Below are 14,018 nucleotides of genomic sequence, written 5' to 3' on the forward strand. Positions count from 1 at the left end.
GCTTCCTGCTTTCCTTCCCTCCCCACCCAGAATGTCTGGTTTAAGCTGTTGGGTGTAAATCCTGGCAAACGGTCTTTTGCACCCTGCCAGAGAGATGGTCCTTCGGCCGGACTTGCATATATCCTTGCCGTTATCTTAAAATAATCTTAAATAAAGAGAGGCAAAAGCTGTCTTGCGGCTTGTATCCAGCTATTTCTTCCCTTTGAAGCCTATAAAATGTCTCTGGTTTTGGCATTATAAATGCATTGGGCTGCTTACTCTGTTAAAACCAGCTACAGACATAATCGCTGCTCCAAATCCCAGACATGCGGGATTTGAAAGAATAAGACATGGATGTCTGAGCTGGTTTTTAATCACTTTAGAATTAGAAATGCTACCAAAGACACTAACCATCACATCATCACTGCCATTTTTTCACTGACCCATGTTTCTGCCCTCATGAGAATGCTCTCCTAACAGATTTTGAATGGACTTATTGCCCTATGCAGTGGTGCCTCGCAAGACGATGTTAATTTGTTCCACGAAATACGTCATCTTGTGAAACCATCGTCTCGCGAAACGCAGTTCCCCATTGGAATGCATTGAAATCTACTTAATGTGTTCCAATGGGGAAAAATCGTTGTCTTGCGAAAATCGTCCATAGAAAACATCGTCTTGCGAAATGCGGTTCCCCGTTGGAATGCAGTGAAATCTACTTAATGCGTTCCAATGGGGAAAAATCCTCATCGTGCAAAAATCGTCCATAGAAAACATAGTCTTATGAAGCGCAACAGTGATCGCAAAAACCACTCGTCTTGCGGATTAATCGTCCCACAAGGCAATCGTCTTGCGAGGCACCACTGTACAGTATTCTGAAAGTTCATTAAAGAACTGTTGGTTGGGGGATTCAAGGTTGGCTTCTATGTTTTCAGCCCAAGTGTCCTGCGTGAAAATTTAAGCTGAGAAAGTTCTTTCCCCTTGCACAATATTTTCTGCAAGTTGAAGCATGAACATAGCTGTAGAATTTTTAACACCTACAATGTAACATGGTGTGTGCCCTTCAGCAAGTTTTCAAGGGCAGGGCTGGCAACTTCTTCCCTTTTGCCCAGTTTTTTGAATGTGTGTTTGTTCTCACAGTTTTAAAGCTGACCTCAAAGAGAGACCGGAGAGCCATTGGCCCAGGGAGGCGGTAAGATTTGGCATGGATCAGTGACCTCCAAGGATCCATGCGGCCTCTGAGATGCCTCCCAGATCTGTTTCTGTGACTCTGTGGCTTAAATCGGTTGCTAATCTCGGCAGGAGTGTAGATCCGCTAAAATATTTGCTGGTTGGTGAGTCAACACTTATGAAAATCTTCTTGGTTCAATGGGTCAACTGAATCCGGTTGGCTTCAAGGCAGAGATGGGCACAAACTGGAAAACCAATGGTTTGTCATGGTTCGTGGCTACCCATGATCCGTCATAAACTTCCTGAAAAACTTAACTGGTTTGCGGTGTGTTTTTCGGGTTTATTCTGGAAAGGACTACCTGCTTGCCCCCCTTCTCACCGCCCTGTCGCCTCCCGACTGGTTCTCCCACCTTTGCGCCCATCTCTGCTTCAAGGCTGTGAATTGTTTTATGTTTTTGCAATACATTTCGATTAGCAGTTTTGTGCCGATTCCAAGAGAAGTTGCCGGACGTTGTGGGAACCTGAAGAAGTGAGAATCAATGTTATGCCTGTAGTTTCCTTTGCAGGGTGTATGTAGGAATGGGGACAATATGGATTTCCTTTCGAGCAGGGATGGAGAGGAGGTAGCCCTCCGGGGCCCATAACTCTCCGCTCACCATTGCTGCGCTGGCTAGGGCTGGTGGGAGTTTTAGGCTGTGAACATTTGGAAAGCCACATATTCCTCGTCTCTGCTGTCAGTTGTGTGATCAGTTAAAAGGAAGAGCAAGAGCCAGGGCTTTTCCTTGATCTGAGAACAAAGGCTAAGCAAACATGCGTCTTCGAGCACAACATTGAGTCAGCTCATCTTAAAATTGGTCTTCCTCTTTTCCTGCTGCCTCCAACTTTTCCTAGCCTTCTTGTATTTTCCAATGAGGCTTTATATTCTCAAGCTCTGTCCAAAGTAGGATAGCCTACACAGTTTGTCATCAACCTCGGCTTGATCTGCTCCATAGCACAGAAAAAGCTAATATCAAGCTTGAAACCCAGGTACATGCAGAAACTGGAAGGGAAGGATGATATATATATATATTTACACTAGCAGGTGTCTGTGTGTGGGAGTATGTCGGTGGGGAGAGTAAGTGAGAAATGAGCGTGTGAATATTTAGAGGATAAAGCTGGCAGGTAGATCAAATCAAGCGTGGATTGTCTGGAGGCAAACAATGTTGAAACTGAGGCATTCATACTTTGGGCGCATCAGGAGAAGACAGGTTTCTCTGGGAAAGACAAGAATGCTGGAGAAAGGGGAAGGCAGCAGGAAACGAGGAGAATCAGATGGACCGACTCACTAAAAGAAGCCCATAGGCTTGAGTTTACAAGAGCCGAGCTGAGCAGTTGAGGAGAAAACATCTTGGAGGTTGCTCGTTCATAATTTGGAGGTGACCTGATGGCACTTAACAGTAGCAGAACTGGCAGTGAGGTTGTCCATGTTTTTAGCTCTATCTTTGGCTGTTGTTGTATTTTTGAAGTGGGTGGTGGTGATAACTATGGGATGGACTGGGATTGTGTAGTTAGGGGATCAGAGCTTTAACACTCTCTCCTTTATGTGGTCCAGTCTGAATCCGCTTTCTCTCCTCCCACGTGGTTTCTTCTCCTTTTATACTCAGTCATGCTAAAGGAAGTGAATAATGTCAAATCTGTTTTGACCCCGTGGTGGTGTTCACAGAAAGGTTAGGTATTTTTAAACTTCGGATTAATCAGAGAAACCAAGGTGGCCCTTGACTCATCGGCAGGGCTTGCTCCTTATGCTAATTAACCAAGCAAATTGGTCAGTTGGTTCTGAAATGAAACTGTTTCCTAAATGGTAATGAATCACAGCATTTCGTAGTCTTAGGAAAGGTTCCTGGAAATGGGAACGATTCCCTGAACAAGTCTCTTTGTCTTTTGCCATGGGAGACTGGAGATTTATCTGCTGCAAGAAATTTTTTTTTTTTAAAGAACATAACCTAGACAAACCTAGACAGCATCTTAAAAAGCAGAGACATCACTTTGCTGACAAAGGTCCGCCTACTCAAAGCGATGGTTTTTCCAGCAGTGATGTATGGAAGTGAGAGCTGGACCATAAAGAAGGCTGATTGCTGAAGAATTGATGCTTTGGAATTGTGGTGCTGGAGGAGACTCTTGAGAGTCCCCTGGATTGCAAAGAGAACAATCCTATCCATTCAGAAGGAAATCAACCCTTGGTGCTCACTGGAAGGACAGATCCTGAAGCTGAGGCTCCAGTAATCTGGCCATCTCATGAGAAGAGAAGACTTCCTGGAAAAGACCTTGATGTTGGGAAAGTGTGAGGGCAAGAGGAGAAGGGGACAGCAGAGGACAAGATGGTTGGACAGTGTCATTGAAGCGACCAACATGAATTTGACCCAACTCTGGAAGGCAGTGGAAGACAGGAGGGCCTGGCGTGCTCTGGTCCATGGGGTCATGAAGAGTCGGACACGACTTAACAACTGAACAGCAACCAATTAAAACACAACTGAATAACCATGTGACCCTCCGAATGTTGTTCAGTTGCATTTCCCATCAGCGCTCACCAGTAGAGCCAGTAAAGTGGAGGGATGATGGGGCAACATCTTCAGGGCCACATTCCTAGTTCAAAGGCAAACGGGAGCTACTGCCTAAACAGTAGCATTCTGGATTTTGTGGAATATTTGACATAGGCAACTTACTGGTGTGTCAGCCACACTCTTATGTAAGGCTTGATGATGGTAATGATCATTTAGAACTGTAGAGCTGGAAGGGACCTTATGGATCATCAAATCCCGCCTGTCAAGGAAATCCTCAGCATATAATGATATGCCGTATTGAAGAACACCAGAGAGACTATAATTTTCTCCTATGATTGGTGATGATCTCTGTTGATTTGGTTGCTTCTCACTGGCCGGATGAAATCAATTGCCTAAATCATGCTTGCATTATGCTAAATGGACATGTAAGCGGAGCTGCAATTATACTATGGCTTGACCTCAGATTTGTCAGGATTTGAAAGATGTTGTGGCTTCTGAACTGAGTTTTTGTACACAGTTCCAAGTTTGATTAGCTGAAAGGTGGAAATAATAATATTATTATTTATTCATATATTACTGATGTTTATATCTTGCTTGTTCTCCAATAAGCCCAAGGCAGTGTACAATGTTCTCCTCCCCAAATAGGGTTAGGTTAAGAGAGTGGACTGGCCCGAAGTCACCTAGTAAATTTCTTGGCTTAGCAGGGACTAGAACCTTGATCTCCCAAGTCCCAGTTCGACGGTCTGCACCCCATTGTTCCTCCCATTATCCCATTTTGTTGTTACATCATTATTATCAAAGAAAATGACATTTTTTGCATAGATTCATGGTTGTACTCTAGTCATAAGAAGCCACTGGTTAATCTTTTTTTTTCATACACTAAACTTGAATTCACTTTAAAATTGGAAGTGTACGCTTGAAAAGTTTACCCAGCGTTTTTCTTTCCTTGTGATTGAGGAGAGAAATCCTCGGATGCAGCCTGACAAAGTTTACTTTTTGTGTCCCAGAAGTTACAGAGGAAATGGCCTGAATTCCTTCCTGCTTCAGCAGTTGGGGGCTATGTTTTTTAATAAGATTCTGATATGACGGCATGCAAGAGGCTCTTGTGCGGGACTATGTAGAGACTGGCTGAACCCGATCTTTGTGTACTCTTTGAGTGTCACTTTCAAAAACGCTGCATTCCCAGGAGACTGGAAATGTGTTGGTACAGTACATGTAGTTCAGAAATCATCTTTGATGAATAATAGTTGTCCAGGTTATATAATGGCTAGATATGTCCACTGGGGCTTTCTCAGCACTCCAGTTCCCAAACATTTGCGTTCAGTTTTGGAGACCTTTGCCATTGTTATCGGGGATTACATAAATATTTCTTATATTCCGCTTTGTTAAATAACTTGTATCCAAGTGAACGGGAATTGGCCTGCTCTGTTTTATATACTTGCTGGTCAGCTTGTTTTGTATGGTAGGCTTGCCTTTACAGTGGTGCCTTGCTTTTCGATTGCCCCGCATTACGACGAATCTGCTTAACGATGATCTTTTTGCGATTGCAAAACGATGGTCTAAATGGGGGAATTTTGCTTTGCGATGATTGGTTCCCTGCTTCGGAAACGGATTCTTCGCAAAACAACGTTTTTCAAACAGCTGATTGGTGGTTTCAGAATGGCCACCGGGTAATTAAAATGGCTCCCCGCTGTGTTTAGGGATGGACTCCTTGCTATACAGGCAGCGAAAATGGACGCTGTATGGAGGATCTTCGCTGGATGGTGAGTTTTTACCCCATTGGAACGCATTGAACAGGTTTCAATTCGTTTCAAGGGTTTTCCCCCCACTTTACGATGTTTTTGCTTAACAGCGAATTTCCTGGAATGGATTATCGTCGTTAACCGAGGCACCACTGTATTCAGTTGATTTGTCAGCTATTGGCTGATCGTCTTGTATATCCCACCCCTTTCATTTCTCACTTCTTCCATTCATATTCTAAATTGGAAACTGGCTCATTCTTAATGGAAAAAAGTGTGTACAGTATAAGCATGGATTCTTGCATTTTCAGAATGAAAATGCCATAGCACTGTATGCACGAAGGAAACAAAATGTTACACAGATCAAAGGTGGAGGGATTGTGAACTGTTTCATGGCCGGTCAGTTTCAAGGCTAATTAGTCAGTTTCTAACCTAGAGGTTTTTAGAGCTGTCACTTAGTTTTGTAGATCAGATTTTAATTCTTTCAAAAGTGTTTAAACTTCTTTAATAGTACAGTTCAGTTTTTAAGGGTGCCTTCGGTCACATTTGGTCCTCTGGCCCGTTTCATCTCTGCGGGTGCTGTTTTGTATCCAAAGACCATCACAGCAGTCTGTTGAGCATCAAATTCTTGTTTAATAGGCAGATGTGATAACATGACATAGTTATAGTAATCCTGCTAGGATTTTTGAGGTGTATGAGATGTTCAGGGAGCAGCTTCTCATTACCACCTCTCAGTGAGTTTCCATGGATGGAAAATTGTTTACTTGAGGGGCTGCTTAAGACCCTTAGGTCACCATGTCTCAATGCTTGGTCCTCCAGATCTTCTGGACTTTATCTCCCAGAAACCCCAGCCAGAATGGGGACTGTTAAGCATTCTAGGAGTTGAAAGTCCAAAACATCTAGAGCAGTGGTCCCCAACCTTGGGCCTCCAGATGTTCTTGGACGTCAACTCCCAGAAATCCTGGCCAGCAGAAGTAGTGGTGAAGGCTTCTGGGAGTTGTAGTCCAATAACATCTGGAGGCCCAAGGTTGGGGACCACTGCTATAGAGGACTAAAAGTTTAACGCCGTTGCTTCAAGAATTTACATGCTTGCTTTTAGTTAGATCTTAAAGATTGCCGGCAGTTTGATGAGATCAGCGACTGAATCATTTGGCTGTTGGATGTGCCGAGATATAGAGCTTGAAGACCTCAGATTCCCAGTCCTCAGTTGTTTATTCCTTAACCCTAAGCCATGCCAATTGCAGATTATGGAAGGAGAAATATCTGGGGTCCCAGGTGTAGGAACTATGGATCTATAAGCATTCAGGAAGGCTGAAATGAATGTTGCTGGCAAATAAAATGTGAGAAAAATAATTCAAATTGGGATCCACAGAACAATACCATAAAAGCAGTAGAAGCTTGTTGTGAGTATTGTCCAGTCTGGGTGTGCGCACAAAGTTTGATGTTGTGTACTAAAAACAAACAACAAATGAAAACTGGCTTTATTTCTAACTTGCAAACTGGCAGGGTGGATTTGATTTAAATCAAATTTAAATCAAGTTACCAGAAGCCAGTTTACAGGGTGGAGAAAAATAAATGATTTTTAAAAATCAAATTGATTCAAATTAAAAAAATCAAAATGGCTGTATTTTTACTATTTTATATACAGTATTGTATAAATGCTATTTTTTTAATATATTGTCAGTTATCTAAAATGGACAATATATGTTGACAAAAAGCCAGTAAGGTATAATGGTTGGAATACTGAGTGTAGACTGGGAAGACTTATTCTCCAATTAACGAAGCTCATTGGTGATCTAGAACAGTGGTTCTTAACCTTTGTTACTCGGATGCTTTTGAACTGCAACTCCCAGAAACCCCAGCCAGCACAGTTGGTGGTGAAGGCTTCTGGGAGTTGCAGTCCAAAACTCCTGAGTAACCCAAGGTTAAGAACCAGTGATCTAGAACAGGTCAATGCAGTTCTTTGTAACGTGAATCAGGGAATTGTTGAAAAGGTAAGGAAAAGAACTACATAACACCAGCTGGAACTCTTTTGTGGGAGAATAGGATAAAAATCAGATTTCTTGATAGGGTAATCAGGAGGGAAGAAGGGGTGTGTGTAAGAGCATGCAAAGTTACCTTTTATTTAACTATTTCCTCGTCGCCATGAGTGACAAGACATTTTGTACAGGCGAATGCACGGGACCTATCTAGGCAAATGATTGGGTTGAACATGGACAGATGATTGTCCTCTGCCTCTTGGTTTCTGCGCTGGCCACAAATGAAAGCAAGCTGGAGACCAACGATAGAGCTGCTGGTGGGTTTAAGGAAATCAGTTGCTCCTTTAGCTGATCACTTAACAAAAGGAATTTTCCTCCCTCTTAGCTTTTTGGGAAGCAAATATACCGTATTTTTCGCACTATACGACACACATTTTCCCCACAAAACAGGGGGGTGGAAAGTCTGTGCGTCTTATGGAGCGAAGAAAACAGATTATTTTTCCCTGTTTTCCTATGCTAAAAATTTGGTGCGTCTTATGGAGCGGTGTGTCTTATGGAGCGAAAAATACGGGTAATTCCTTCCAGGCAGGGAACTTATCTGGTCTTCAACGCAAGGCAGACTTAAGGTTACCAATATGGTGCTGACAAGCGTAGATTAAACCATTATCTGCTAAACATGTGGTTGTGGAGATGATGAGGACGGGCACTGGATATCTGGCATACAAGTGAAGTGAGGTGTTGGTCTGTGTTACAATTTGATTGCATGTCAGTGCTTGCTTGGAGCTGATTTGATTATCAGCTGACCTCCAGGAAAAATAAGTCTGGGATTTAGTCCAAGCGCTACTGAAAGTTCTGTTTGTACAGCTGCATCGGTGCTTGGCGTGTGCGTAGAGGAGCAAGCCCTCGGTAAAACATAACCGTTGACGTTATGCTGTGCCTTGGGCTGCAGCGTCGATCAATATAGCAATACAATTGATTTTTTTTTTAAAAAAATACATTTAACCTTTATTTTTTAGTCTAAATCGGTTTAATTGGGCAAATAATTGTAAAGACACATGCCCAATACCAATAAGAAACAACAAACTTTAATAATAAAGACTTCACATCTGCTGTTTCTGTCTTAAAATATTTTTGTTTTTCTCACCCATCCAGAAGGCATCTGCAGACATGTTTCTGAATGCAGCACAGCTTTGGATACTTACGTTTGCAAACTACAGTTCCCCAAATTCTTTAGTCGGCATACCCAGAAAAAGTAACTTTTCTAAACTCTGGTAAAAGTTAAAGTAGCTTTGTGTGTATCATTTTTACTTTTCTGGGGTGCAATTTGTTGGGAGATGGGGGGGTGTATGTCACATGGAAAATATAGAAACCATTGGTTATTCAGTTTTGCCAAGGAAACAGCTGTGATATTTCTTTGCCCTGGTAGCCCTTGGCACATCCTGAAATCTTATTTTTGCTCCCGCTGTATTCCAACTTTGTTAAAGCTGCGATCTTGTGCTAGCTGATTAAAGCAGAGAAAGAAAAACGTTTTGTAAGAACATATGTGCCAACGAACACAATGGAAATTATTTCTGGGTAGTGAGATAAAGGTTCGAGCCGGGTATCTGCCTGATATCTCTTGGACCACCTGAGCAGATGCTTGTATCTGATAGCTGGCGCATGTTGTGTGTTAACCACTTTACTTATTGCTTAGATGTTTCTTTGTACAGTGGTGCCTCGCATTACGATGTTAATTCATTCCAGTGAAATCGCTGTAGAACGAAAACATCGTAATGCAAAATTAAAAAGCCCATAGAAACGCATTAAAACCCAATTAATGTGTTCTAGGGGCTTGAAACTCACGGTCCAGCGAAGATCCTCCATAGCGCGGCCATTTTCGCTGCCTGTGCAGCGAGGAATCCGTCCCAGAAAACAGCGGGGAGCCATGTTTTTTACCCGGCAGCCATTTTGAAACTGCCGATCAGCTGGCCGAAAATCATCACTTTGCGAGAATCGGTTCCCGAAGCAGGGAACCAATCATCTCAAAGCGAAATTCCCCCATAGGAAACATTGTTCGCAAAAGCGATCGCAAAACCTTCAATGTAACATGATTTTGTCGTAAAACGGAGCGCTCGTAATGTGAGGCACCACTGTATTAATAATACAAGTGTCCTTTTTTTTGCATTTCGTTTTGCTACCGTCTCACTCACAACTAGAGATGGGCACAAACTTAGTGGTTTAGAGCAGTTCGTTTCCCCGGGTGAACCATTGATCCCTTTTGATGAGCATCAACAGCAGGCAAGTTTGTGGTCAGATCCTGGTTCTGCTGCATGGAAGGCTTCAGCTGCTGCTGAAAAAGGATTCTGAGGAACTATAAAGAATGGGCAAAAGCTTGGGAAATACACAGAAGAGTTGTAGGAAGCTTATTACTCTCTCCGTCCACCCCCTACATATCCGTCCTAGGAGATAATGGCGAAAAAAGCTGTAGAATACCCCCTTCCTCAGACCATGAGTTATGGGCTCTGTCAACGACAGGATTTATGTCTTCGTTTTCTCCAGTGCAAAGATTTAGCTGACCATTTGCTTTTTGTTCTTGCTTCGGCCTGCATCCTGCCAGCGATGGCGTTTCTTGGTAAGCGGCAGGGAAGCATCTGTATCCGGAAATCGCAGGTGTCTCTCTGTAGGTCATTTCCTCCCATTCAGGCCAAGAAGCGTACTTGCCAAGAAGCCCTGTGATGACATTTCTTCCTTCTTTCTTCCTTGGTTCCTGCAGATGTTCTGAATAAAGGAGCAGGGTTTTTTCATATTCACATAGACCTGGGCACCTCCTTGTGTATGCTTACAGATACACCAGTGAGATTCAGTGGCACAAGGAGTCTATCTAAAAGCGGCTCTTCTTTCTGTTTAAAAACACCCCACTGAAATCGGTTGAATTCTGCGAATTTTGTACGTGACTGGAGTGTCGTGTCCAGGGATGCTGACGAATTTTTGGGTCCGAGACTTTGGTACCAAGTCCTGAGTCACAAACCCCCGATGAAAAACAAGCTTTTCCCCCCAGAAAAAAAGGGAGGGTTTTAAATTGCGAGTCAGGTTGGAGTCATTGAAACTTCCCCCAGGTCAAGTCACTGGTGCGAATTATGTTGAACTTGAAAGTAAGTCCTGTGACTCAAGCCCCCATCCCTGGCATTTGTATAACTTCAGCTGCGATATACTTCCTGCTGTTTCTCCTGATTGTGGGGAGGGACAAGAGGAAATTCGTGCACAGTAGCCATGGCTGTCCGGCACATAGGGAATCTCAAGTCAAGATTAGATGGGGCATCAGAGTCTCTGTGATGGGTGCTTTGGTGAGCTTTTTAAAAAGGGTGCATGGAAGATTTCTATATTAGAGTCACGGTGCAGGAGGAATGGGTATACAACCTTCCCCCCTTCCTATTTTCCTGGTCTACATTCTCTAGGTGCGATCTGCCAAATAAAGGATGAAATATGAATGTTGTGTGTTCTTTTCATGAGTCTAGGAGGAATTTCTGCTGTCAGGTATGATTTGGACGAGTGGAGGCTGGGGTGGTCAACCTTCCTCCGCCAAGGGCCTCGATTTGAATCCGGTCCCCTTTTGCTCTTTCTCTTCCTTGTTGAGAACTTGCAAGGAATTTGGAACGGTACAATGGCATGAAATGCAGCAAAACTAAAACGAGAGAGAATTTATTCCTGTTTTTAGCCTATGTTTAAGAATATCCATGTTTTTAAAATTGGTATTATTATATTTTAAAAAACAAAAGTCTAATGCCCTTTTCTATGATCATTCTTTTGTCCTTGCATCGTGCTTTGTTTCTGAAATACGATTGACTGTTCCATTGTGTGTGTGTGTGTGTGTGTGTTACCGTAGTCCAGTGGTTCCCAACTTTGGGTCCCCCGATGTTCTAGGACTACAACTCCCAGAGATCCTGGCCAGCACAGTTAGTGGTGAAGGCTTCTGGGAGTTTTAGTTTGAGAACATCTGGAGACCCAAGGTTGGCAACCACTGGCCTAGACACTTTGGGAGAATGGAGATATAACAAAGCTACATTTTAAACATAATGAGTGGGAAGAGAGTCCTGTTAATTGGTGTTAACACATATCATTTCCAATGATTTTTCAAGTTTTCTATTGTTCTCTTTACCAGTCTTAGCAATTTTATTTATTCAAGTTATGAAAAGCAATGAGTAACGTAACAAGTAACCAAATGAATTGCTACCGTTCAAACCTCATAATGAATCATGGTTACAAATTACTTTTTAAAACACTGTTGGAGGGAAGGAGAATGAGTGAATTTAAAAAAGTAACTTTCCAAATTTGGGTGTAAGAAGTGGGAGATCCAGTCACGGCCCCCCAGACGTGGCTGAAGGAGACGTCAAATAAAGGCGGCAGCACATCAGGAGTTTCCCAAATAATGAAGGCTTGACATTAGAAAAAAATACAGTGGTGCCTCGCTTGATGATGTTAATTCGTTCCAGCGAAATCGCTGTAGAGCGAAAATATCGTCAAATGAAATTAAAAAACCCATTGAAACGCATTGAAAACCATTCAGTGTGTTCCAGTGGGCTGAATACCTGCTCATCCAGCGAAGATCCTCCATACTGCAGCCATTTTTGGTGCCTGTAAAGCGAGGAATCAGTCCTAGAAAACAGCAGGGGGCCATTTTCTTCAGCCGGCGGCCATTTTGAAACCCGACGATCAGCTGTTTGCTGATCACTGTAAAGCGAAAATCACAGAATGAGCCTTAGCTTTTAACACCAGACAAAAACCAGTTGGGTTGGCTGGCAGCTCTCCTTCTTAGCCTGAAATGTGGGGTAGATTAAAGAAAAGGGAGATGGGTAAGTTCTGCAAGGTCTTTTGAGGGCTCCAGAGGAAGCATGGCGATTTGCTTCAAGCCTGTGAAAATAATTCGTGCCTCTCCTAATGCTGTTGGTAAGATAGGAGGCAGAGCATCTGCTGATCTCCCCCCCCCCACACACACATACACTCCAACACACAAACACTTACTGGAGTGGGACGCTGAAAAAAAAACCCTCTGGGTTGGTAGAAAACTGCCCTTGTGGCTTTCTTCCATATGTTGAGAAACTTCATCTTAGATTAGATTATGTGGTGGCTAGGAGGGAAATGAGTCTCTTCTCAGTGTTTATCTATCTGGTCAGTAATTGTAATTTTGTGGGCAGATTTCAGTTCATTGTATGTGAGGGAGTGTGTATTGTCCACCTAGTCAGCATCCCATCTCCAGCCATGTCCTTTGTATGAGTTTCTCAACCACTAGGGTGATAGTATATCTTAGGAAATGCCTTCTAAACCATTGGCTCCCAACCTTGTAGATGAACTACAACTCCCAGAAATCCTGGCCAGCCCAGCTAGCAGTGAAGGCTTCTGGGAGTTCTAGTCCAAAATCATCTTGGACCCAAGATTGGGAGCCACTGTTCTAAACTACGGGAGCATGTACTTTATAATAAAGTGTCACACAACTGAGAGATTTTGCATTTTGGCAGTAATATCTTTGCTTTAATCATGAATATTTTGCCATCTACAGACACTTTGCTTTTCCCTTTGTTTGGGTGAACTAAGAAAATTCTCACTAACTATAGTTTCTTGGTTTGTACGAGTCAGGAAACTGTGGTTAACAGTTTCAGAACAAGCCAGGAAGGGAAGCTATAGTTTGGACCTGGCTTAATATGATGTCTTGTTAACCATAGAGTTCTGGTTTGGACAGGTAAGAAATTATAACTGGTGGAAGATCTCTTAGTTTGTGCCTCTTTTTTTTGAAGGTAGGAATGAAAGGGCTCTTTGTATAGCTACAATCGTGATTTTCCCTGTGCGTTTCTGTGGGTGAAAGAGGGGGAGAGGGAGACAGACACAGACAGAGCAAGCGAGCGAATGAGAATAAAATAAGATTACTCCAATCTGCTCTGTTTTGGCTTCTCTGGATGAAGAGAGTGATATAAATGAGAAATGATTATTACCTGATCTTATTTTTGTTCCGGAAACAAATGCAATTAGAATGTATACAGTATTTCCTTAGCTAGAGGTCAGAGAGGGTGTCCAAACATTTGTCTCTCTATGCTATAGCAGTAAGAGCGGGAGGATGGATTCTCAGCTTTGTCATTTAATGCCTAACATGTTGTCCATGTTTTCCCCCCAGGTGCTGACATTTGGGGTGCAAGAACATGTCGCAGTCCGGTGAAAAAGTAAAGGTAAGTTACACTGGGGTCAACGGTATGAATTTGTCAAGAGGTATGTGCTAACAATTCGGATTTCAGCTTCGTTGTTTTCCTAGGGATTATGTAGTTCAGAATCAATCTCCCTGTCTGTCGGCTGCTTTCACATCAGCTCTATAATGCAGGGAAGCTGGGACCTCTTTCAATTTATTTTAGAGAATGATTGCATCGGATTGATTGCAACTTGCTTAACAAGCCAAGCTATAAAAGACTCGGGCTTTCGTATCTTACTGATTTGCTGCGGCTTTAACATCAGTGAGAAGTCACCAGAGAATGTAGTTAACCATCACATCCGAGCCAGAAAACTGTGATCAGGGCTTTTGAAAGTTGGCTTAATATGTTGGCTTGTTCCACATCCAGTAACCATTGTTTTCTGGTTTAATATGTTGGCTTGTT

The 14,018-nt window shown here is 42.8% G+C and overlaps 1 protein-coding gene across 2 annotated transcripts in view; it reads left to right on the forward strand.

Annotated features, from left to right (window-relative positions):
- Positions 1-14,018, forward strand: part of LOC110085354 (septin-2) — a 71,019-nt gene that overhangs the window by 3,636 nt on the left and 53,365 nt on the right. The window contains exons 1-2 of one of the 2 annotated variants that reach the window (XM_072983391.2): positions 1,117-1,310; positions 13,547-13,598. In XM_072983391.2, the coding sequence (XP_072839492.1) occupies positions 13,572-13,598 (27 nt within the window). In that variant the 5' untranslated portion in view covers positions 1,117-1,310; positions 13,547-13,571. Of the gene's footprint in view, positions 1-1,116; positions 1,311-13,546; positions 13,599-14,018 lie in introns of those variants that run through there. The other variant, XM_020805456.3, reaches the window with a different exon arrangement.

The sequence above is a fragment of the Pogona vitticeps genome, chromosome 14, assembly GCF_051106095.1.
Source record: "Pogona vitticeps strain Pit_001003342236 chromosome 14, PviZW2.1, whole genome shotgun sequence".
In the NCBI taxonomy this organism is placed as follows: domain Eukaryota; kingdom Metazoa; phylum Chordata; class Lepidosauria; order Squamata; family Agamidae; genus Pogona; species Pogona vitticeps.